Below are 25,040 nucleotides of genomic sequence, written 5' to 3' on the forward strand. Positions count from 1 at the left end.
ACCAGGTTACAAAGAGTTTGTTCCCCTCAAATTACTCAAAACTATATTTAAATCTTTTCCTACAGGATGCACCGTGGGGAAAATTAACTCACTTGCAACAGTGACCATTTTCGGGAGCCTCAATAATGATTTTGTTCCTTTCTAGGGTTTCCCCATCTCCTCTATTGTTGGGGTACAACCTGAGGGAATTTAGGACCCTGGAGCACTCCATCTGAATTGAATGACTGAAAATTGAGTTTATTTAGCATCACCAGGGCCCTTGATACTCAGATATTGACTGATGACTCATTGAGTAGATGATGTACTGCAAGGACACTAGCCCCCCCGAGCCCATGAACACAAACAAGTTCCAGTGCCTCCAAGACAAAACCCCAAATTAAAACTATGGATGATCCCAGCCTACAAGGATCGACATGGTTCCCTTACCCACAAAGTCACACCTTCTATCTCTGCCTCTCTGTTGCTGCAGCCTTGTATGCATGCAGCTTTGAATGTAAATAATTTCAAGGGCAAAACAAAATGACTGCTTGACCGAGCACATGGTTAGAACACAGAACCTGTTATACAAGAGCCTTTAAGGGGAGTTACATTAAAAGCTCGGTAACACAGCACATAGAGCTACTGCCTCTCAGTGTCAGCAAATCTGGATTGAATCCTGGCCTCAGGTGCTGTCCGTGTGGAGTTTGCATGTTCTGCTCCTCTGGGAGAATTTGACGGGGATATGGGGAGAATAAGTTAAATCAGAGAAAAATCAGTGGGGGATTGGGATTGCTCTGTGAGCCAAAATAGACCCGATGGGCCAAATGGCCTTCTTTCATAGGAAATTTTCCCAGGGCGACAATGGCTAACATGAGGGGACATCATTTTAAGGTGATTGAAGGAAGGTATAAGGGGGGTGTTAGGGGTAAGTTTTTTTTTACACAGAGAGTGGTGGGTGCATAGAACACATTGCCAGCAGAGGTTGTGGAGGCAGATTCGGGACATTTAAGAGACTCTTAGATAGCCACATGAATGGTAGATAAATGGGGAGCTATGTGGGAGGGAAGGGTTAAGATAGATCTTAGAGCAGGATAAAACATTGGCACGACATCGTGGGCCAAAGGGCCTGTACTGTGCTGTGATGTTCTATGTTCTATAAATGTGGTAAATAAGGGACAAAGGAATTGAAGGGAAGTAGGGTGACTGGAAGTTCACATGAAACAAATGCCAGTGTAGCAGTTGGGACTCAATAGTTGGAGACTGCAGGTGCTGGATTAGTGCAATAAACAAATGATTCAGTGCATTGTCCCGTAATGTTGACCATCTCTTTCCCTACACAGATGCTGCTTGACCTATTAAGTTCTTCCAGCAGTCTGTTTTTTCTCTCTCTCGGACTCGATAGTCATCCCCTACATGGTAACAATCAATGTTCAGTAGGGCAGGTTCAGTTCCTGGATGAGTTACTAGCAAGAGTTCCTAACAGTGAGAAGCAATAGACCACACTGGGGAACAGCAATTATTTTCTATGTACTAGGAATGTGAGGTTCTCGAAGGGTTAATAATTACAATGACAATGCACGGTTTCCCAGGGGAGCATAAACCCAGAAAAGACACGTACTCAGATAAAGTGGAAGCAGGGAGTAGTTTCGGGCTCCCTGGTAGGCAATGAGGTTGATCTCCCGCTGTCTCTGTTGCTGCTGTAGACGTAACTTGGCCCGCCGATGGTGACAGATGCAGCAGCAGCTCAGGATGATGATGATGGTCCAAACGAGCCAGAACCCTGAAGAGAAAAGAGGAGAGACATCAATAGTCAACTGCAGTCTTACAGCTTTGAACCCCCAACTTCTGTTTTGCAGTCAACAATACCAAGTTTTGAAGGAACTCAATAGGAACGTTTAAAATAAACAGGTCACATTAGTCTTTGCAGAAATTTTAAATGATAAATGCTCACAATCTAAACACCTGTGTGTGATTGCCAGTCAACAGTGCAATCATACTTGCACCAAAACCGTGGATTTTTGAGTTAAGAGCCATTAGAACCCCTCCTTGATTTGCTGACATGTCTTCCATGCAGACTCTGGTGTCCCAGCCAGGCTGATACACTGGCCTGAAACATTCAGGTAGAAACCCCAATATCCGAGCCGAACTGGCTGACAACACGAATTATGCTTAAAAAACTGCCTTCAGTTTTCAAGGCTCCCAAGACAGTGAAATAAACAAGAGGTCAACCAACCATCTTGCACCTCCTGCAGACTTCAATGCAGCTAAAACTGACTGCATCTTAACTTGAGGAAAAGAAGAGCTGCTGGGGGAACTCAGCGGGTCAGGCAGCATCTGTGGAGGGAAATGAGCTGTCGACGTTTCAGGTCAAGACCCTTCATCAGGACGACAGTCTACAATCCATTGGCGTGGACATTGAATTCTCTGATTTCCAGTAACCGACTCCCCCCTCTGTCTCCTTCTCTTCCCCCATCTCCGTTTCTTTCTCCTCCCCCACCTACTCTACCTTCTAAAATAACCCAGTCCAGGTGAAGAGTCTTGACCTGAAACGTCGACTGTCCACTTCCCCCTCCACAGATGCTGCCTGACCTGCTGAGTTCCTCCAGCAGCTTGTTTGTTGCTCTGGATTCCAGCATCTGCAGCCTCCTTTGTCTCTGTATTTTGAGTTGCACTGACAAATGTTGGCTCATATCAATGTGTGCAAACTGGTTCCACTGCCCTGCCCCTCCACAACCTTCTCAGCTCCACAACTCAGTCCTTCACTCTGGCCATCCACGGTTTTGACTGCCCCACCATCAGTGGACGTGCCTCCAGATGACAAGGACTGGAACTTCACCTCTTGGCCACTCAATCTCTCCTTCCAACTTTAAGACGCTCCTTGACACCAGCCTCTATGACTAAGGTTTTACCCACCAGACCTGGTCTTCTGTGGTTTGGTGTCATTTTTAATATGACAATGTAATTACCAAGGCCTTGTACGAGTGCAAGAATTGATTGTTGACCACAAAGATGATAACAGACATAGATCGAGTGGACAGTCAGAGACCTTTCTAACACGAGGGGGCATAATTTTAAGGTGACTGGAGGAAGATAAGGGGTATGACAGGGGTAAGGTGTTTTTTTTTAAACAGAGTGGTGGGTGCGTGGAACACACTGCCTGCAGAGGTTGTGGGGGCAGATATATTAGGGACATTTAAGAGACTCTTAGATAGCCAGATAAATGATAAATGGGGGACTATGTGAGAGGGAAGGGTTAGATAGATCTTAGAGCAGGATAAAACGTCAGCACAACATTGTGGGCCGAAGGGCCTGTACTGTGCTGTAATGTTCTATGTTCTAGAGAAGGCCTGTGCCAATTCACATATGGGATCGCAGCAGTGCCCTTGACTGTGCCACCCTCCATGGCTTCCGATCTTCCAACCTCCACAGGTCAAGGGCAGTCCGACAGGAGGGGCGCTGGAGGGCTACAAGTCAACAGCTTCACAGAGAAGAGAGGAGAGAAATATCACATGTATGAAAGGAAAAAATTAATTTCCTGTTCAGAACCACAAGTGGACATGGAGCCAGGTCACATTTGATCTCATCTACCCTGTACAGCTCTTGGAATTCTGGGCTCCATTAGGGACTTGGAGAGCAGCTGTTCAAGTATTCTTCAGTGGTTCTCTGTTGCCCTCCAGCTCTCCCCACCCCCCTGCGATTGAGGTGAAGTCTCTCAAAGGGACCCGAGGGGCAACTTTTTCCCCATGCAGAGGGTGGTGAGTATATGGAACGAGCTGCCAGAGGAAGTGGGTGAGGCAGGTACAATAGTGTCACTTAAGCAGCACTTGGATAGGTACGTGGAGGGGGCGGGGCTTGAGGGATATGGGCCAAAGGTACGAAATTGGGACTAGCTGAGTGGATGTGGTTGGCAAGGACTGGTTGGGCCGAAGGGCCTGTATCCGTGCTGTATTGCTCTATGATTTTATTTCCTCTACAATTCCCATGAACTGCATTGAGCCCACTCACCCTCACCACCCAGTGCAGGCCAGCTCAGACTTGACAGACAACAGGAGCATTGACTACCACAAGCACTGACAGAACATTGGAGAGGAACAAGGAGGAACTGGGTGCAGGGAAGATTGGGGGGGGGGGGGGGGGGGGGGGGGGGGGGAGGGTGAAGAAGTGAATCTCTAGAGAAACCGGTCAACAACCTTTCAGTGCTGCTCTTTAATTATACAAGAGCCATGATATGGAACTTAAGTCAGGGCGAGGAGGGGAATTTTTCTTTTAAAAATGTGCTTGTTATTTTATAGACCAATAAATAAAGGATTCCTGCAAAGAATTTTAGCAATGCTATCTACTTGGTATTTGATTATTATAGGATCAGTCGGCTAGATTTAATGCATCAGTCTTCTCGAATATTTGGACCCTTTCACTTCCACTGAACTAGTCCCAAGAAATGTGTTTACTGGCGTGCAGAAGAGTCCACATTACAGATCATGTTTTCGGAAGCACATTGCCTTGCTTGGAACAGCTGTCCCTCACACCATGTGCATCAGCAAACTGACTCAGCAAATCTCCCTCGACACAGGATGTTTAAAAAAAAAGAGCTTCAGTTTTCTTTTCCTTCAGACTTTGAAAAGGACAAATAAGTACTGGCTTTCCCCTTCATCTATGCATTTTCTTTTCCCACACAAGTAGACTCAACAATCTCATCTTTCTGGACGTCATCACTGACCATTGTTGTTTTGCATTTCACAATAAAAGCAACCACTCTTGGTTACAGCATTGCACAGAGCTTAATTCTATAATTATACTCCATCAGATATTCATCCAACTTTGGTCAGAAGTAAATGTTTTTCAGCACTGAAGAAAATCATTCGAACCAGCTTTTCCCATTTAAATTTCACCAACAAAACTCCGTTCCACAATAAACTTCCACCGTGCAGTTTACCTTCATTCATTTTGCTTCAAGGGTGCTGCAAATCGGTTTCAAGATTCTCTAATACCAATCACATTTGTCCATGGGATGTGTTGGTCAGTGATTAAGTAGTGGGTATAAAGCCTCCAAAATTAAAAGCAAAGGCAAAAAAAAAACGGATATTCAGTATGTCAGAGGAAACAGAGATTCTGTCAAAGAAATAATTAGGGGAAAGCCAGAATTAGTCTGTAATTGACAACTTTCCTCAGGAATCAAGACCTAGAGGGCAGAGGTTTAAGGTGAGAGGGGAAAGATTTAATAGGAACCTGAGGGGCAACTTTTTCACCCAGAAGGTGGTCAGTATATGGAATGAGCTGCCACAGGAAGTGGTTGAGGCAGGTACAATAACAACATTTAAAAAAGGTACTTAGGTACATGGATAGGAAAGGTTTAGAGGGGTACGGGCCAAGTGCGGGCAAATGGGACTAGCTTAGATGAGAATCTTGGGCGGCATGGGCTAGTTGGGCCGAAGGGCCTGTTTCTGTGCTTTGTTTTAGTTACACTTTACAGAGACTGCAAGTTGATGTTGCTTGTGTGAAGTTTGTTTTTAAAAGAACCATAAATCTTATTTCACTGAACAAATCTAAAACAAAACAGAAGAACATTCAAATTGAGCCAAAAATGAGAGGTGTTCATTCAAGTTCATTTAAAAAAGGGCAAGTTTTAATGAGTTGGAACACACTGATAGAAAAAAAAGATAGAAGGAGATTCAATAGTGAATTTCCATAGGAAATTAGAGAACAATCTGGTGAATGGAGAGCCAGTAAATGGACAGCTCATTCAAAGATTTGTCCATAACCTGTATTTTGAGGCTCCCCTGCCATATCTTGACTTGCTACTTCAGACAAACAGGCATAGACCCATGGACCCTGACATCCAGTCCTTACAGATTAAGTTCCTGGAGAGATTCAATCACATCATTATACTGTGCACCATCACGATCCTTGCCATTGAAACCAAAGACGCAACAAGCCTTGCTATTTTTCACTCAATTTTTCGCAGAGACTGCTGTCTGCAAGTATTAGGCACACTGTGAAGTGCCACTAACAGCCTTTGGTCTGTGGGTTCACATCCTTGCCTTTGGGATAGAGTCTCATTTATGGCTTGCACCATTAAAGACGTGTTCCTGTAAAGACCACGAGATCTCGGCTGACTATCCTGCAGCACACTGAACCATCTTTTGGATGAAACATTAAAATCAAGTCCATGTTAGATCTCTTGGGTGAACCGCAGAGATCCCTCGTCACTATGTTGAAGTATAATAGAGGTGCTCAACATTATGGACGGATTTGAAAGGGTGCAGGAAAGTCATAGATTTAAGGTAACTGTGAAAGTAGTAGGGGACGGTGTGAATTTTTTTTTAAAAAGGGCAAGTTTTAATGAGTTGGAACACACTGATAGAAAAAAAAAGATAGAAGGAGATTCAATAGTGAATTTCCATAGGAAATTAGAGAACAATCTGGTGAATGGATAGCCAGTAAATGGACAGCTCATTCAAAGATTTGTTAGAGCTGTAAGAGATTGAATGATCTCTTCTGTACAATGGGATTCTGTGGTTCCACAGTCACTTGTTAATGCAGTTTATTTTCCTATTTGAAGCAGTTCTCTCTGCCATCAATTATTCCATCTATCAATTATCACCTATATAATGAGGAGAGACTAAGGGAGCTAGGGCTTTACTCTTTGGAGAGGAGGATGAGAGGAGACATGATAGAGGTGTACAAAATATTAAGAGGAATAGATAGAGTGGACAGCCAGCACTTCTTTCCCAGGGCACCAATGCTCAATACAAGAGGGCATGGCTTTAAAGTAACGGGTAGGAAGTTCAAGGGAGATATCAGAGGAAGGTTTTTTTTTTACCCAGAGAGTGGTTGGGGCATGGAATGCGCTGCCTGGGGTGGTGGTGGAGGCAGGTACATTGGTCAAATTCAAGAGATTGCTAGATAAGCATATGCAGGTATTTAAAATAGAGGGATATGTGGGAGGAAGGGGTTAGATAGTCTTAGGCGAGGTTTAAAGGTCGGCACAACAATGTGGGCCGAAGGGCCTGTAATGTTTTATAATAATCACCTATCAATTATTCTAAGTTAAGCCACCTTCTCCAACACCAGTCTGGGAGAGTTTTTAAATGTGACCACTTTGCACTGATTTATTTGAAGTAGCAAATGAGAAATTGGAGTGATGCCAACAACCACCCCAGAACACGTTATTCAGTATGCCACCTTTCTCTGCATCCAACTGCAAATTATTCTCTCAAAGCATTTTAATCCATAGAACACAAGCCGAATATCAGAATCAGAATAGCCTAGGATAGGCTGCTCGAATTTTAGCTTTTACATTATTAGCTGCTATTTTTAGTTTTTATCTAGAGACTTTCTTCAGCTGGAAATGTTTGAGCTGAGGGTCTTCTGCACGCCCCCTGCAATCTTGAAAAACTACCTAAAGCAGCTTTTTGAATGGTCGACTGTTTGGGAAGTTAATCGATTCAAAAGGTAAACTAAAACTGCTCAGAATATAGATTTGCCATAATCAGAAAGGGACATTGATATCCAACATTTCCTGTTCCTACTCATTTGCTTATTCCTCCTGCGGTAAATGTGAAATTTCTTCACAATTGCCTTTGATGACTCTGCACTATGCCATAGTATAGTGTATAAAAGTAAGGAAGTGTTGATGAGGCTCTACGGGGCGCTAGTGAGGCCTCATTTGGAATACTGTGCGCAGTTTTGGGCCCCGCATCTTAGGAAGGATGTGCTGACGTTGGAGAGGGTTCAGAGGAGATTTACGAGAATGATTCCAGGAATGAAAGGGCTTGAGTATGATGAGCGTTTGTCGGCTCTTGGACTGTACTCGCTGGAGTACAGAAGGATGAGAGGGGACCTCGTAGCGACATTTAAAATGTTGACAGGTAAGGATAGAGTAGATGTGGCTAGGCTGTTTCCCTTGGTGGGCGTGTCCAGGACCAGAGGGCACAATCTTAGAATTAGAGGGTACAGTTTCAAGACAGAGATGAGGAGAAGTTTCTTTACCCAGAGGGTGGTGAAATTGTGGAACTCCTTGCCACGCACAGCAGTGGAGGCCAGATCAGTGGGGGTATTCAAGGAGGAGATAGACAGATATCTAAATAGTCAGGGTATCAAGGGATATGGGGATAAGGCTGGCAAATGGGATTAGAATAGTTTTTTTCTCTCTCTCTTTTTTTCCCACCCCATTTCTTTTTCCCTTTTCCTTGGAGCAGACTCAATGGGCCGAATGGCCTGCTTCTGCTCCCTTATCTTGTGATCTTGTGAAGACATTTCTTATTAGCATTTCATCTCCCCGTGACTGCGTGGGTTTCCTCCGGGTACTCCAGTTTCCTCCCACATTCCAAAGACGTATGGGTTAGGAAGTTGTGGGCATGCTATGTTGGTGCCAGAAGCGTGGCGACACTCGCGGGCTGCCCCCAGAACACTCTATGCAAAAGGTGCATTTCACGGTGTGTTTCAAAGTACATGTGACTAATAAAGATATCGATCTATACTAAATGGTCACTGATAAATGATTCTTGATGTTGAGGGAAGACAAGTCCTGAACCTTGAGTGTAAAGACCAATCCACTCAGCAAACTGACCAGAAGCAGCAAAAAAAAATATGGTTGATTTTTTAAAAATTGCAGTTCTGCTATTAATGTCAATGTTTCAGCACTGAATTATGCCTAGCACCAATTACAATAGTTAAAAGACAATTAGACAGGCACATGGATAGGAAAGGTTTAGAGGGATATGGGCCAAACGCAGGCAAACGACACCATCTCAGGTAGACAACTTGGTCAGCATGGATGAATTGAGCTGAAGGGCCTCTTTCCATGCTGTATAACGCTATGACGCTAAGTTGGTCTATACTACATTAATAATAATGCAGGAAATATGCCTCAGACCACTTCAGAGAACCAGGTGAATGAATGGGTGGAATGGAATTAGGTAATAGAGCTGAAAGAGAATAAAGTTTTGAGAAGGCAACAAGACAAAAGGAGCCCTAATTCCCTCCAGAAAATTACACCATTTGGACTTCCTTAAATTCAAGTACCTTCTCAAGTAAACTCAATCTACAGTTCACAGCGGCAGTGGTTTTGACCTCCTTGTTGACCTAGCATTCCACAGGTAATTTAAAACAAATTCTTAGTTATAGGATGACTGCTGTAGCATAGAGCCCTGGAAGATGTAATTCAGCCTACTGGTCTGTGCAGTTCATTTGCTTTGCTCTGCAATATTTTTTTTCTGTTTGCATGGTCTGTTATTGCAATGGTTGTGTTACTGGACAAGTACACCAGAGAATGAGGGTTTAACTCAGCCACTAGTGGAATCAGGAGCAACACACAAGATGCTGGAGGAACTCAGAGGGTCAGGCAGCATCCGTGAAGGGAAATGCACAATTGTCGTTTTGGGTCGAGCCTCTTCCATCAAGACCCGCTGAGTTCCTCCAGCATCTTTTGTGTTGCTCCAGATGTTCGCATCTGCAGTTTTGTCTCTCCAGACTGGTGGAATCAGAGTTTGATTCATAAAACAAAAGCAGGAAATGAGAGGCTGATATCAGTACGATAGTGAAGCTGCTGTATTCCCGCAAACATCGGTTCACTTATATCTTTTGGGTTGGCAATCTGTCATGCTCATCCAGTCTGGCTTCCATGATCTCAATGCCCACCAGTGTGTTTGGCTTCTCAACCTCCCCTTGAAAGGGGCATGTGGGCAATAAATCAATTATGTCACTGGAAACAGTTAATTTGATCACAGGCTGGAAATAGAAATTAAACTCTTTGAACCTGCTGACACACAAGGAAATGTGGGCAAACAATCATTTTAAATACTATCAATTATTGACAGTTTTTACTGTGAATAATGCTACTGTGGATTTCCTTTCCCCTCAGTCTGAGCTTCACGGTTAAGGAGATGCCTGTCCACTACATATTTAGAGTTCTTTTGGTTCCAACAGTGCACTAAATAAAAAAGCAGCATATGACAAAACAAGCAGCTGTTCCATCATGACTCAACTTAAATCTACAAACACCATTAAACCATGCCAGCCCACACAGATACTTAGTGTTTTAATAAGGATAGAAGGAATGGGGGGTTGGTCAAAACCTCAGATCAATTTAGTGATTCCTTGCCAGCACTGGCAGATGATGAAGCAAAGCCCAATAGACCACAGTGACCATTACCTGTATACCCTTGATACATGCTCAAACTTACCCGACCATTCATTAAGATCAAAGCTGAGCTTCAGAGCTATCAGAGATGGCACCTTTTGAATGATATTAATTAGATCCCCTTCTGGAGTCTCTGGTAGGTGCAAAAAAAAAATCCTATAGGAGTAATCTAAAGAATACATGGCTTTTCTTTCCTGCACCCCCTCAACCAACATCATTCATAAATGCATTGTCACACTACTACTTGTGAAAGCTTGAAGTGTGCAAATTACTTCCCCTCCCCATCCCTGTTTCCTACCTTACCCACTGTGGCTTCAAATGAGTGGACTCAGATCGTAAAATGTATCACATACAAGAAATACTCAGTGTTAAATTCCTAGACTGATACAGAACATTACAGCACAGTACAGGCCCTTCGGCCCACAATGTTGTGCCGACATTTTATCCTGTTCTATCTAACCCTTCCCTCCCATATAGCCCTCTGTTTCTCTATCATTCATGTGTCTACCCAAGAGTCTCTTAAATATCCCTAATGTATCTGTCCCCACAACATCTGCCAGCAGTGCGTTCCATGCACCCACCACTCTGTGTAAAAAAGACATCCCCCTTATACCTTCCTCCAAATCACCTTAAAATTATGCCCCCTCATGTTAGCCATTGTCGCCCTGGGAAGAAGTCTCTGACTGTCCACTCGATCTATGCCTCTTATCATCTTGTACACCTCTTTCAAGTCACCTCTCATCGTCCTTCTCTCCAAAGAGAAAAGCCCTAGCTCACTCAACCTATGCTCATATCCTTCTAACTCTCCTACAGTTTTGGCCATTGGTGTTCCACATTCTCAGGAGGCATGGGTTATAACAAATAAATGTCAAAACTATTAATCAGAAATAAAAATCATTCACACGTGGTCATCAGAAGCTGCCAGAATTGTCGTGCATTTTTGTAATCTTGGATGTATCATTGACATGTCAGTTTGTATTCCAAGTTATTTGGCTGCATTTCAGCTGTAGTTGCACAAGGCTGTGTTTGTGAGGATAGTGAAACAGCTCTGGTTTTCAATGCAGGGAGTTGTGGACACAGCCCAGCGCATCACAGACACCAGCCTCCCCTCCTTGGACTCTGTCTCTACCTCTCGTTGTCTTAGTGAAGCAGCCAGCATAATCAAAGACCCCACCCACCCAGGACAATCTCTCTCCTCTTCCATCAGGCAGAAGATACAGGAGCTTCTACCCCACTGTGATGGCTTAAGGACAGCTTCTACCCCACTGTGATGACTATTGAATGGTTCCCTTATACAATGAGATGGACTATGACCTCACGATCACCTTGTTGTGACCTTGCACCTTATTGCACTGCACTTTTTCTGTAGCTGTGACACTTTACTCTGTACTGCTATTGCTTTTACCTGTACTACCTCAATGTAACTGCACTGTATAATGAATTGACCTGTATGATCGGTTTGCAAGACAAATTTTTCACTGTACCTCGGTACAAGTGACAATAATAAACCAATACCAATGTTAGCATCTGGACAGAAATGCTCGAGCTGTCCAGACTTACTTGACCACTCCCCAGACTGCATGGAGAGAGTGCCATACCAGTGAAGATTCCATCCTTTGAGCTCTTAAACTGAAGCCCTTTGCAGTCTCCTCTGGTGTGGGTGGATGTTAAAAGATCACATGGTGTTAAACACCTTGTCCAAGTCAATTATTTCCCCTCAACCAAGAACATTGAAACAGATTGAATAGATATTCTTATTGCTGTTGGTGAGTATTGCTGTAATTAAAATGCTGGCTGCATTTGAGTACAAAAATGAATTTGGAAATAATTAAATGCCTGAGAATAGGGAACTAAGTGGGGGAAAAAATGGGATTGCTCCATGGGCCAACACTGTTGGGCTGAAAGGCCTCCATTTAAGTTGTAAGGATATATGAAGAGCTTGAGGATTCATCTTGATTAAAAGCTATACAAATTCAAGTAGGCACTTGCCTCTTTACTCCTTGGACAGCAAAGACACCACTGGGTCACAGTGACCTTGAATCAGTCACGATATCTATGTCCTTATCATTAGGTACATCCATACTCTTGCCTGTTCTGCTTCACTACTCTCCTATCCATTTTTCTAGTCACATCCTTCCTTATTTTGGAACTACTCTGCCTCATCATTTTTGCTCCTGCATTAGTTGTTCTTTAAGTGTCTATCCTCAATACATCAGCATTGTAAATTCTGTTCCACAGTCTGTTATAAATTACTGCAGTTAAGTAGCACCTTTCACTATGTTGGGTAGTCTCAGTGTTTAATAGGATGCCATACTGTGACAGATTGATGTGGCATTGCTGATGTTACAAGTTTAAATAATTAAACATGACAAATAATTTCAGTCCTAACTTACAAGCTTCAGCTCATCTTTTAAGAAAATTATTTAAATGGGGGAGTTGTCCCCAGTTCGTTCCCATTCCTGTGCTGAACTAGCTTCCTTTTCAGTAGACACAATGTTAAGGCACAGTTAAAGCCCCAGCTTCACTGGTCTACAGCACAGAAGAAATCGAGTCCAAAAATGATAGAACAGACCTCAAGATCCTCATCATTGTGCAGCGATGCCTGCAAGAAATCAAACCAGCACTGAACAGGACATGAAGTTCCTTGGCTGTGACTCATCAATAGCCAATAGGGTGAGTCAGCAAGCACAGTGCTGAAAATGCTGGTAATACTATACTTTTCTTGTATTTATTCATATTTCCTTATAACATAGCAGGAGGCCATTCAGCCCATACCAGTTCTGAGCAACCCCTATAGCCCTATTCCTCCACTGATTTCCCTGTAACCTATCCTCTCTCTCGTTCCCACCAACTCCACTCTAATTCTCCTACTGCCCACCTGCAATAGGGCTAGTTTACGTAACCAGTTAACCTGTCAATGCATACACTTTTGGGATGTGGGAGGAAACTGGAGCACCTGCGAGGGGAACCCATGCAGTCACAGGGAGAACATACAAGTTCCACACAGACAGAACTGGAGTGCTTAAAACAAAAACAGAATTATGCGGTCATTAATGCTTGGATTCAAATGGGCAGACATGCTTCTTACATTACACTGCTGGACTAGATTTCAAAAGGACTTCATAGGTTGTAAAGTATTTTGGGATGTTCTGAGCTCAGTAAACACAGTCAGTATGTGCCTCACGTAAACAACTATGTGAGCAGAGAGAAAAGGTTCAAACTGTCCAAGGAAACAAAAGTAATCTTTGATATTTGAGTGATACAGGTTGAAACTCTCTTGTCTGGCATTCTATGGTCCGACAACTCTTGTGTCTGGCATGTTTTGAATTGACAGTTAATTAGTACAGATGTGTACCAATTACCTCATTCTAACTAAGATCTAACAAAGACCTAAAATTAACTAAGATCTGTATTGAGGGACATTTAAGAGACTCTTATACATATGAATGATAGAGAAATGGGGGGGGGCGCAATGTGGGAGGGAAGGGTTAGATAGATCTTGGAGCAGGATAAAATGTCAGCACAACATTGTGGGCTGAAGGGCCTGTACTGTGCTGTAGTGTTCTATGTTCTGTGGCTAATTTTAGCAATCTCAGCCCACAGCATTTCCAACTTATGGAAATTTGGGGCTACAGATAGCTCCTAGAATCCTCCAGCTTCCACTTCCCACCACATTTAAAGAGTTCTCCTGCTCAGAGGGGAAATTTCTGTGGCCCGGAATTTTGAGGTCTGGCAATGGTCAGGTCCCAAGGGGGCTGGACTACAGGATTTTAACCTGTATTCAGCTATCCAGAGGAAATCCACAATCGCAGGGAGATGTCTTATGGAGAGCAGCCAGCTAGATGTAATAATATCCAAGTGCTATTCAAGAGGTGGGGAAAGCTATTGCAGGCATGGTCTCCTCACAAATATTGAAGAGTCTCAGTAAACAAGTTCACAAAGGTGACATTATTCATCATCAATTAACATCAGTAAAATGAAACTCTCAGTAAAAAAACTCAGCGGTAACTGACTATTCACAGTGGGAACTCATGGGGATTAATACTTACACCAAAGCTCATAATAGTAGTTACAACATTGCGATTCACCACAACAATGCCCCGTTTCACAGAAATAACTCTGGTTGTTTACTCCAATGCACGCTTCTCTTTCTTGGGGCTGTAAAAGAAGAGAAAATGATTACACTGGAGAACTGGTGTCATAGCTGTGGCACAGTGGTTAGCAGTCTCAACCGTGTCGGGAGGCTGTGGATTTGAAGAGCATAAAACTCTAGGATGTATTACTCAGGGAGTGCAGCAGCAATGGAGATATCTTTCATACATGCCTCATATGTTTTATAATATAGGAGTCCAGTCAGCCCAAGAGTCCTATTCCCCCATTTATATCCGTTACCCATTCTCTCTCACACCCCCATCAACTTCCCTCTGATTCTTCTGCCACCCACCTATGCCAAGGGTACTTTATAGTTGCTAATTAACCTATCAATGTGGGAGGAAATTGGAGCACCCAAAGAAACCCACATAGGTCACAGAGAGAACATGCAAAACTCCATACAGACAGCAGTGGAAGTTGAGATCAAACCAGGGTCACTGGAGCTATGAGGTACCAGTGCGACCTGCTGCACCATTGTGCCACCAAAACAGTCAAAACGTGGCCCCGTCTTCTTTCAGGGCATGCAATGGTACAACAGTAACTGGAAGCCTGTATCCCATGGTTATTAGAAAGTCATGGGAGTAAATGTAAGCCAGTAATTTAGGTCAGGGGCTGAAGTGTCTTTAGCAACCTAGTTTAATCCATCATCAGAACCCAGAATTTTAGTTTACAGTCTTATTGGAATGCATGGTTAATGAAAATGGGCTTAGTTTGACATCAACCTCATTTAAAAATCCATTTTCCCCAACTCGACTCATCCTGCTTCAATTTCATACAAGAACTGCAGAATGATTCCTCCTGGTTCTCTTCTGGCTTTCTTTTGTTATGTTTGGCTATTTTGAAGTCAAGTTTGGAAGCACAATGCTCTTCTAATTGACCTTTTGTGTTTCTTCTTGCCTTCTTACTACTACTCTAGAGAACTTGGCCCTTCCTGTAGATTCAATGAAACAATCCAGGGCAAGCTGCTGCCAAGTTCAGTAAAATAACCTTTGCCTGTGCTCACGCTGAAGGATTAATGACTGGTGGACATTCAATAGCACTAAAGAATTAGCCCACATATAATTACCATGAAGGTCTATAGCTAGTGAGGCTACCATCAACATCAGCTTTTCACCAGGGGTTAATACATTGGGATAACAAATGTGTACAGTTCATTAACATGATCAAGCAAAACCCAGCATAAATTAATTTGCAACACAATTTGAACTCCCCATCTACTTTTCTCAACCCTCAATGAATCACTCCAATCTAATTCCATTAGAAAAAAAATTGGGGATACAGAAAATCCAGAATTGGAGGAACACGCATCTCAAAAGGTTGTCGATAGATAGATACACAATTTGACAAGGACCAGGCTATGAAAATGTGTGAACATTAAAAAAAAGCATTTTAAAATTGTATCCCAACTGAGCCGAGGTTGAATTCGACATCCTCTCCCAATACCAAGATATCTACTTCCATCTTGGTTATCTCACTTGCTTCCCTTCTTGCCCCGGCCCTTCCTATTAGTGACACCCTCAATGACATTCTTGTATCTCGAGATTCAACTATTCCAATGATTCCCCCCGTCAGGATTCCAGTCTTCAGTTTTCAAAAGCAGTCAGCTCACTTAACACCAAGTGCCCTTTAGGCACAGACCTCAACTCCTGAAACCACGATGCCTCCGATTTACAATGCTCATCCTTCCAGCTCCTTAATGGACAACCGTTTTGAACTTCAACCCCTTTCAACCAAGTAACCTTCCCAAGCATTCGATGTTCCACTACTTCTTGTTTGTTTAGCCTCACTATTCATTGCCTTCAGCTGCCCAGTCTCATGGTCTGGAAATCCTTCCCTAAACTACTACTTCATCTTGCTCTCCTTGAAAGTTGCCTCTGACCAAACATTTCAACAACCACCCCCCCCCACCCCACCCCTAATATCTCCTCTTTGGCTTTATGCCCATTTACTTTTGATTATGCCAGGGCTTGTTCTACACATGAATAAAAGTTTATGACTGTAGGTGACCAGAATCACATGGATAGTTTTTGAACCACTCCATTACATTCATCCTCACTTCACCCTAATGCAGCACTGTAGTTTACAAATAATTTAAAGCCAATATATTGGCCATTATGTCTGGATGCCTTCTTCTAAACACATGCACCACCATTCCATTTAATTCATGACCCCCATCTTACGTTTACCCCCCGTAATAAGAAGCAATTCCATAAAGGGGCAGAGAGCAGCTTTTATGCACCTCATATTCGAATGTGATAACAGGAAAATCAAACTCTCAAACTTCTGGTATCAGCTTCCCCCCCCCCCCCCCCCCCCCCCCCCGTCCCTTTTCCCTCTTTCTGATCCACCAGCCCCCATTCACCCTCTTTCCCCTCCCCCACCCTCCATCTCCCTCACCTCCTCCTTGTCTCCTCCCCACCATCCTCATCCCCACCTCCCCCACACTCCTCCCACTGGTTCCCCTTCCCACGCTCCATCTTCCACTTACATTAGATTCCATCATTGTCAGCCCTTTGTCACCACCACATATCACCCCCCCAGCCTCTGACCTCATTCTCACTCTCCCCCTCCCTCCATCTGCTTATCACCCCCCTCACCTGGATCCACCTATCACTTGCCAGCTCTTGCTCCACCCCTTCCCCACCCCCACCCGTCTTTTTATCCTGGCCATCTTCCTTCTTTCAGCCCAGATGAAGGGTCTCGACCTGAAACGTCAACTGTCCGTTTCCCTCCATAGATGCTGCCTGACCCGCTGAGTTCCTCCGGCTGCTTCGGGTGTTGAAAACAGCTTTAGTTTTGAGCCTACGATGGTGGCCATTGCTGGGTGCATTCCCAATATTCTTCCAGTGAATCTTTACCAGCTGTGCCTCAGCAATGCATTGTCAAAAAGGTCCACTGGCTCAGGTTTTGGTTTGGAATTTCTAGTGGGCAAGACATAAAATAGCGGGACACCAAAGTGCTTTTGGAAGGAGAAAGGCCCCAAAGTTTTCCTGCAGAAGTGGAGCAATCCAGAGTTTGTGGAGAGGGAGAATGGGAACTTCAGAGTGGGAAACACTGCAGAATTACCAATAAGGGCATGTAACCTCAGAGTAAACATGTGTACACAAAGTTCCCACACTAAATATATCCATATGGATTGTCATTATATAAATTGATAAAAGCATGACTCAAAAATCATGAAAGCAGAGAGTATGTTTGCAGACTGCAAGTATACACGACATAAAAGACAAAATAATTTATAGGTCCATATGTCAAACCACTTAAGTCCAGGCTTCTGAAAACTTCTAACACTTTTGATCAGAACCATTTTGACCTGGCACTAAAAGGCTGCCAGAGTAACCAAAAAAAAGCAAAAGTCCAAGAACACAAAGGCTTCCAGAATTGTGCAACTGGAAAGCAAACACGCATGTCACAGATCTGACCAAGAACCCATAGTACATAACGCTAGATACTATCAAGCTGCACAGATATGCAGAAATCATAGCATGTTCATCAGCGTGATACCATCAATACCAGTGGGATGAGCAGAGACCAGCTTATCAGAAAGGAGGCTGCGAGGTCGAGAGATGTGCAGATACCTCAAGTGGAATGCCAGGGAGAAAAATATACACAGACGAAGTAATTATCCTTGGATCATTCAACATATAATCTGCATTTTTATTGTTCCTTTAAACATCTCAAGGTGCTTCACAGAGCTTAACGAAATAAAAAGACCGAAAAATAAAAGACTGACGCAGCCGCTTTAGGACAACTTGCTCGGAAGGGTGGGTGAAGGAGCAGCTTTGAGGAGAAAAGTTGAAGGAAACAGGTTTCAAAACTGGGTCTGGGAAGCTGAAGACATCACCACTAACAATAAAGCAAATTCGGGGACACGTTGAGAGCCCAGTATTGGAGGAATGCTAAGCTCCAAGGGGCTTGCTGGGGTGGAGGTAGTAACATACAAAGCCACAGAGGAATTTGAAAACTAGGACTAAAATTTTAAAACTGAGGCATTGTTGGACTGTGACCCACAAGTTCAAAGGTTAGTGTGGAATTCTACAAAGCTTTTGATCAAATGAAAATGAACATAGCTAGTCCAGATTACAAATTATAGGGTCTCGTTGAAAACGCAGATTCTCTTGGATAAATTTAACTACATTGCCTCACCTTCTGCCTAATATTTGGTTACTATAGCACAGTTATCATTAATGCACTGCTGCTAGTGGGAACTTGCAGTGTGCAAACCGGTTGCTGCATTTTCTACATAACATCAGTGACTACATTTCAAAACCATTTCATTGGCTATAAAGTACTCTAGAACAGGCCATCAACGCATTATATGGTAGCTAGTTTTTTCCTCATTCTCAGCCAAGCTTCCAATCTCATTACCTCTGGGTTAGCAACTGAAGCATCTTGAGAAATTTTATTACATTGAAGGTATAAATGTGCTAACTCAATACAAATTGTTATTGCAATCATCTGTGTGTCAGACTTTACTGTTAAAAAGGAATCTATGGCTAATGTCACAGTTTCTCTGGAACAAAGCCAATGTCACAGTACCAAATAACTAATACTATGTAAAGTTCCTGAACTTTGTTGCTTTCGGGAAACATTCTCAATCTCCATGGCTTCTTACCTTAGTTAAATGAAGCACAGCCATGTGAAAAGATGGCTGCAAATTCCTTAAACCACAAGTTAACTGCCCTGGTTAATTGAGACCCCCAGATCAGGAATCTTGACCTCCTTTCACCAGATCCTCGAAGATCATCCAACTAGGCTGGACACAGTTTCAACTGCTAAATCTCCCAAAGTTGCTCAAAACAAATTTCTGCACCCACTGGCATCCATCATGCAGCATAGAGTAATTTAAGAAAAAAAAATCTGTCATGAGCAAGTTTGCAAAGACACTCTCCTATGAACTAACTCGCAGCAGAGAATGGGCAATGGCATCAAAAGTTGGTTTATATAAACAATTTCAGTACAGCTTTTCAAGTCTAGTTTTCCATTAATCCAGAGTAAATAGATATGCTAAAACTCTGAACATTTTGCAATCTATTTACTGTAATCTGGGATTCACAATTTTCCACTGGATTGAATAAGCATGTTATAATTAACAAAGCATTAGACACTTAAAATTGGGTGAACTATAAACCAGATTCTCTCTCCTCTTACCAGTCCCATACTCCACCAAATTCTAGTTGCTTTATTAAATTCAGGTCTACAAAATAACTGGACAATATGTTTAAATGTTGTGAAATGTTTCAGATTTTGCATTTCTCCCATTTGCAGGAATAGAGTCATACAACACACAACAGGCCCTTCGGCCCAATAGAAGCTATTTAAAAACCTACAAAAAATTCTATTTAGGAAAGAGCAAACATCAGCACTGTTTGGTGCAGAGTTCTCTCGGTTTGGTGACTCTTTCAATCTACTATGACCCAGGTTTGCACAAAAGTCCTCAGTATTTCATCAGGGCAAGGGGCAGGGAGGGGTTTATAATTTCTGGGTTGCCTGTTAAACATAGAAAACCTACAGCACAATTCAGGCCATTCGGCCCACAAAGCTGTGCTGAACATGTCCCTACCTTAGAAATTACTAGGCTTACCCAGAGCCCTCTATTTTTCTAAGCTCCATGTACCTATCCAAAAGTCTCTTAAAAGACCCTATCGTATCCGCCTCCACCACCGTTGCCGGCAGCCCATTCCATGCACTCACCACTCTCTGAGTAAAAAAAACTTACCCCTGACATCTCCTCTGTACCTATTCCCCAGCACCTTAAACCTGTGTCAACCATTTCAGCCCTGGGAAAAAGCTTCTGACTATCCACACGATCAATGCCTCTTATCATCTTATACACCTCTATCAGGTCATCTCTCATCCTCCGTCACTCCAAGGAGAAAAGGCCGAGTTCACTCAACCTGTTTTCATAAGGCACACTTAACATTTGAAACACATGTCAAAGCGATACTTAGGAAAAAAAAGCACTCAGATATTCAGTTTTAACTTATCAAGCCCCATTCAATCTAATTTTTTCTTTCAACCATCCAGAATCGACTTAGCTTTTTCTTTATGGAAAATGAAGGGAATAACATGTTTTCATGATCTATTCATTGATAACTTTTTTTTAATCTTTTGAACAGTTGTCTAATAAATACAATTTGCCTAAATCACACTTTTTTCAATACTTACAGATTAAAAATTTTTTAAAAGTTACTATGCCTCCTTTTCTGACTCCATATAAAATTGAAATTACGGAAAAAATTTTAGGCTTTAATCCCTATCAGAAGGGCTTGATAGCAATAATTTATGATCTAATTATGAAAATACGTCCAGAGACACTTGATAAAATTAAGAATGAATGGGAAAGAGAACTGCAGATACTTTTACTCACAGAGACATGGAAGAAAATTCTTCAATTAGTTAATACATCTTCAATGTGTGCTAGCCACTCTTTGATACAATTTAAGGTGGTTCACAGGACTCATATGTCCAAGGACAAGTTAGCCCGTTTTTATCACCATATAAATCCTACATGTGATAGATGTAATTCGGAGGTGGCTTCCCTGACACATATGTTTTGGTCCTGTTCTCCTTTGGAAAAATATTGGAAGGACATTTTTAACATTATTTCAACTGTATTGAATACTGATTTACAACCTCACCCAATCACTGCAATTTTTGGGTTACCAGTGATAGAATCTGGCCACATATCTGCTGCTGCTTGTCGTATGACTGCCTTTGTTACATTAATGACCAAGCGATCCTTTTTGTTTAAATGGAAGGATCCAATACCTCCCACCACTTTTCAATGGTTTTCTCAAACTGTATCATGTTTAAACTTAGAAAAAATTAGGAGTGGTACTGTTGATCCTTCGCTTAAATTTGAGGAAGTTTGGAGATCATTTATTCAATATTTTTTTATGATATAGATCCCTTTTCAATAATCTTTGAACTTAGAGGAGCGGAGTTGACGACATAATAATGCTCTTTGGTCATCGAGAAATATCAGTCCAGTTTTTTGTTCTTTTGAAATTTTTTTTAAGTTTGTTTTGTTTTATTACTTACAATTTTTTTTTCGATTTGGTTTTTTTTTATATAATAAACCTTTTTCTTTCTCCTTTTGATTTTTTTTTGTAATATATTCATTTACCAAGAAACCATGGGGCCTAGAATATATTCTTTTTTATTCTTTGACTATACATGACATGATTATCCTCCTGATCTCTTTGTATTATGTGTATAATTACCAATGTTATATGTATCTGTATTAATTTGAAAATTAATAAAAAGATTGAAGATATTCAGTTTTGGATGGGGCACCACAGAGGCCAAGTAGATGAGAAACGATTGCTAAGTGACACGAAAGACCGTGAAAAGACCGTGAAGTGGGAGAAGCTTTGAAGTCTTCAGATACGGGAACAGTACAAATCTAAGCAGAAAGCAGAGGTGAGCCGTAACTGCAACACAAAAAAAAACAGAATAACTGCAGGGAGGTGTTCTTGGCATTTGTTTGGGGTGTTGGTGCGGGAAACAGAATAAAAGGTCAGAGGATGAATGCTCGTTGTAGTGGTGTGTGAACACGCAGAAGTTCTCTTCCCTCTGAAAGGATTTCAACAGAAACAGAATTTGATGAGAGAATAGTAAGCATAATTGGAAACCAGAATCTTTCAAAGAATGGTCAATCTCACATTTGAAATCCAAACACTTGGCTGCTACCTCCACTAGATTTTCATCAAAACAAAACAGAGGAAAGATCACTATACCCAACAGATCCCAAACATTGGGAAGAACTCTGCACACGGAGTCATGCCTGATTTTTCCAAATATGGGCAACTTCTGACGAAAGCTCTTGGACTTGAAACATTAACTGTTTCTCTTTCCGTGGATGCTACCTGACTTGCTGAGTGCTTCTAGTACTGTTTTGGAAATTATGGATACCAAACATTTAAAAACCAAAGTATATGCCCATAGTAATGTGGAGGAGTACATTTGCTCATCTTACTTTCCTTCAACAGCATCTTGTGCTGTAGGCTAGTGACTAAGAATGCCAGAGGTCTATCATTGTCAATGCTTCAGGCAACAAGTTGGAGAGGGTTGGGACCAACAGCAGAACTTGCAGCAAACAATTAGTCTTACCACAAAGTCAATTCAAACAATGTAATAACAGAAAAAAATTAGCATGTGTTTTTAAAAAAAGCTTTTGAGGAGCTACAGAAACACAGCAATATCACACAATAAATTCAAGCGATTTCCAGAGCAAAATTTATCACTACCTCCATTACCAAAATATCAACTCTTTGCCACCTCACACCAACTGAAGTTAACCTATTAATCGTGGTTTTATCATCTTAAGCTGGAGTTCGCAATGTTCTTCTTGTTACAAGATAAGGGGCATAGATCGAGTGAGTCAGAGACTTTTTCCCCAGGGCGAAAATGGGTAACACGAGGGGACATAATTTTAAGGTGATTGGAGGAAGATGTAAGGGGGTAAGTTTTATTTTTTTTAAACAGAGTGGTGGGTGCATGGAACGCACTGCCGGCAGAGGTTGTGGGGCAGATACATTAGGGACATTTAAGAGATTCTTAGATAGCCACATGAATGACAGAGAAATGGAATACTATGTGGGAGGGACGGGTTAGAGCAGGATAAAATGTTGGCACAACATCATGGGCCGAAGGGCCTGTACTGTGCTGTAATGTTCTATGTTACCCTTCTGGACTCCAGCAACCACTTAATCCTGTTCACTCAGCAATGTAATCATTACCAACTACAACTTCTCTATCCCCCAGCAAATCAACCTGAAAACTCATCACAGTCTACAGATCCCTGCAGAGCCTTACTCTACCCCACACCCACACGCTCCTTATTCATAGTCCTGCTTAGGGTCTCTTCTACCAGGACTTTGGCAGGGCAAAATTAGAGGGCATACTTCAAGTTACAGAAGTGGATACAATTCTTTCTTTGTTGCTGGGTCAAAATCCTACAACTCCCCACACAGCAGTTCAAGACCACCACCTTCAAGAAGAAATGGGGATGGGCAACAAATGCTGACCTTAGCAGCATCCACACATTCTGTGGTGAATAAAAATGACTAATACTAGAAAAGTAAATGGGAAGAATAATTATTTTCAAGGATGGAAGACTTTTATCACATTGTTATTGATAAGCAGCCAATCACAATTTCATTGAACAACGAATTAAATACTTCAGGATTGGTACAGAGCAGAGTGAACAATTAAGGAAGTGGGATAAAATGATGCAAATGGTTATTTCAAAGTTTCTATGATTTAGGCAGCAGTAATCGAAGTACTGCTGATGTCAGAAAACTTAAAAGTGGAAAATGCTGAAACACTTAGCAAATCAGGCAGCATCTGTAGAATCACTAGAGCTGTGTCTTTGGTCAAACAAAATACAGGCAGGGTTGGTGATCATAACACAGACTATCTTTTCTAATGTTTCTTGAACTGCAAATATAATTTAAGTATACATCCTGGCAAATATTTACCCTGATGATTACCACTGAGGTGTTTTGTTTGTGGGATCTTGCAAATTGGCTGTTCAGTTTCTTATATAAATGAATACACCTCAAAAGCATTTTCCTTAGCTGCAGGGTGCTTTGGGACATTCAGTGTCTGTGAAAGCTGCCATATAAATGTATGTTTCCTTTTCTTTGACTCATACCTTATAGAAGGAAGCTGCTCAACTTACCAAGCCCATGTTGACACTTCAAAAAGAACAGTCCTACTTCCTAGCTTTTTTTCCATTACATTTATCTTCTCCCTCCTACCCCATCCTCAACTTTTGAAGATACAAACTCACCATAAGAGCATAAGATATAAGAGCAGAATTAGGCCATTTGGCCCATCGAGTCCACTCCGCCATTGAATCATGGCTGTTTTTTTTTCAACCCATTCTCCCACCTTCGCTCTGTAACCCTTAACCCCCTTACCAATCAAGAACCTATCAATCTCTGCCTTAAATACACCCAATGACTTGGCCTCCACAGCCCTCTGTGGCAACAGATTCACCATCCTCTGGCTGAAGAAATTCCTCCTCATCTCAGCTTTAAAAGGGATGTCTCTTTATTCGAGGCTGTGCCCTCAGATACTAGACTCTTCTACTGATGGAAACATCCTCTCCACGTCCACTCTATCCAGGCCTTTCAGTATTCGGTAGGTTTTAATGAGATTCCCCCCCCTCATCCTTCTAAACATTGAGTACAGGCCCATAGACATTTTAGAATTTTTGAAACTTACCATTAAATCCATTTCTGACACACTTGTGTCATGTCTAGACCATTAAAACAATGTTTCCTTCCCTGGATTATTACAATAAATCCTTTCGTCTCTCAATACTGAAAGGCAACAACACCCATTTATCTTTGGTCCTTGCTGTTCATTTTCAGTTCTAGGTCTAAAGCGTAAAACTCAATCTGGACATTGACTCACTTCTCCCCTCTTTGACTTCCCTTTGATGACCACTCAAAGCACAAGTGGTGACTTTGGTCTTACAAGACCAATGTTTGACAAGTGTTGGTTACTTCAGGAAATTGGATGTTAAGGTAGCTGAATAAGCCCAGATCCTAATCAGTTAGGACTAACACATGTAGGATTTATTGTCTTTAAGTATATAATTAGTTTGTGCTGGCAACTCTTGGAGAAAATTTACTAGGGATGAGTAATTCAGCTGGGGCACCAGACTGGAGAAGACTGCTTGTCCTTAAAGAAAGCAAGGTTCATGCAGGCACAGTAATGTAGCGGTTAGCGTAACGCTATTACAGTGCCGGCA

At 42.1% G+C, this 25,040-nt stretch overlaps 1 protein-coding gene across 1 annotated transcript in view; it reads right to left on the bottom strand.

The window, feature by feature from the left end:
- The window catches only part of wbp1la (WW domain binding protein 1-like a), a 91,308-nt gene that overhangs the window by 5,268 nt on the left and 61,000 nt on the right, over positions 1–25,040 (bottom strand). Inside the window, exons 2-3 of the mRNA XM_052027701.1 lie at positions 14,170–14,278; positions 1,598–1,759 (exon numbers count right to left, since the gene is read on the bottom strand). Coding sequence (XP_051883661.1) covers positions 1,598–1,759; positions 14,170–14,278 — 271 coding nt within the window. The remainder of the gene's footprint in view (positions 1–1,597; positions 1,760–14,169; positions 14,279–25,040) is intronic.

The sequence above is a fragment of the Pristis pectinata genome, chromosome 12 (genome assembly GCF_009764475.1).
Source record: "Pristis pectinata isolate sPriPec2 chromosome 12, sPriPec2.1.pri, whole genome shotgun sequence".
NCBI lineage: Eukaryota > Metazoa > Chordata > Chondrichthyes > Rhinopristiformes > Pristidae > Pristis > Pristis pectinata.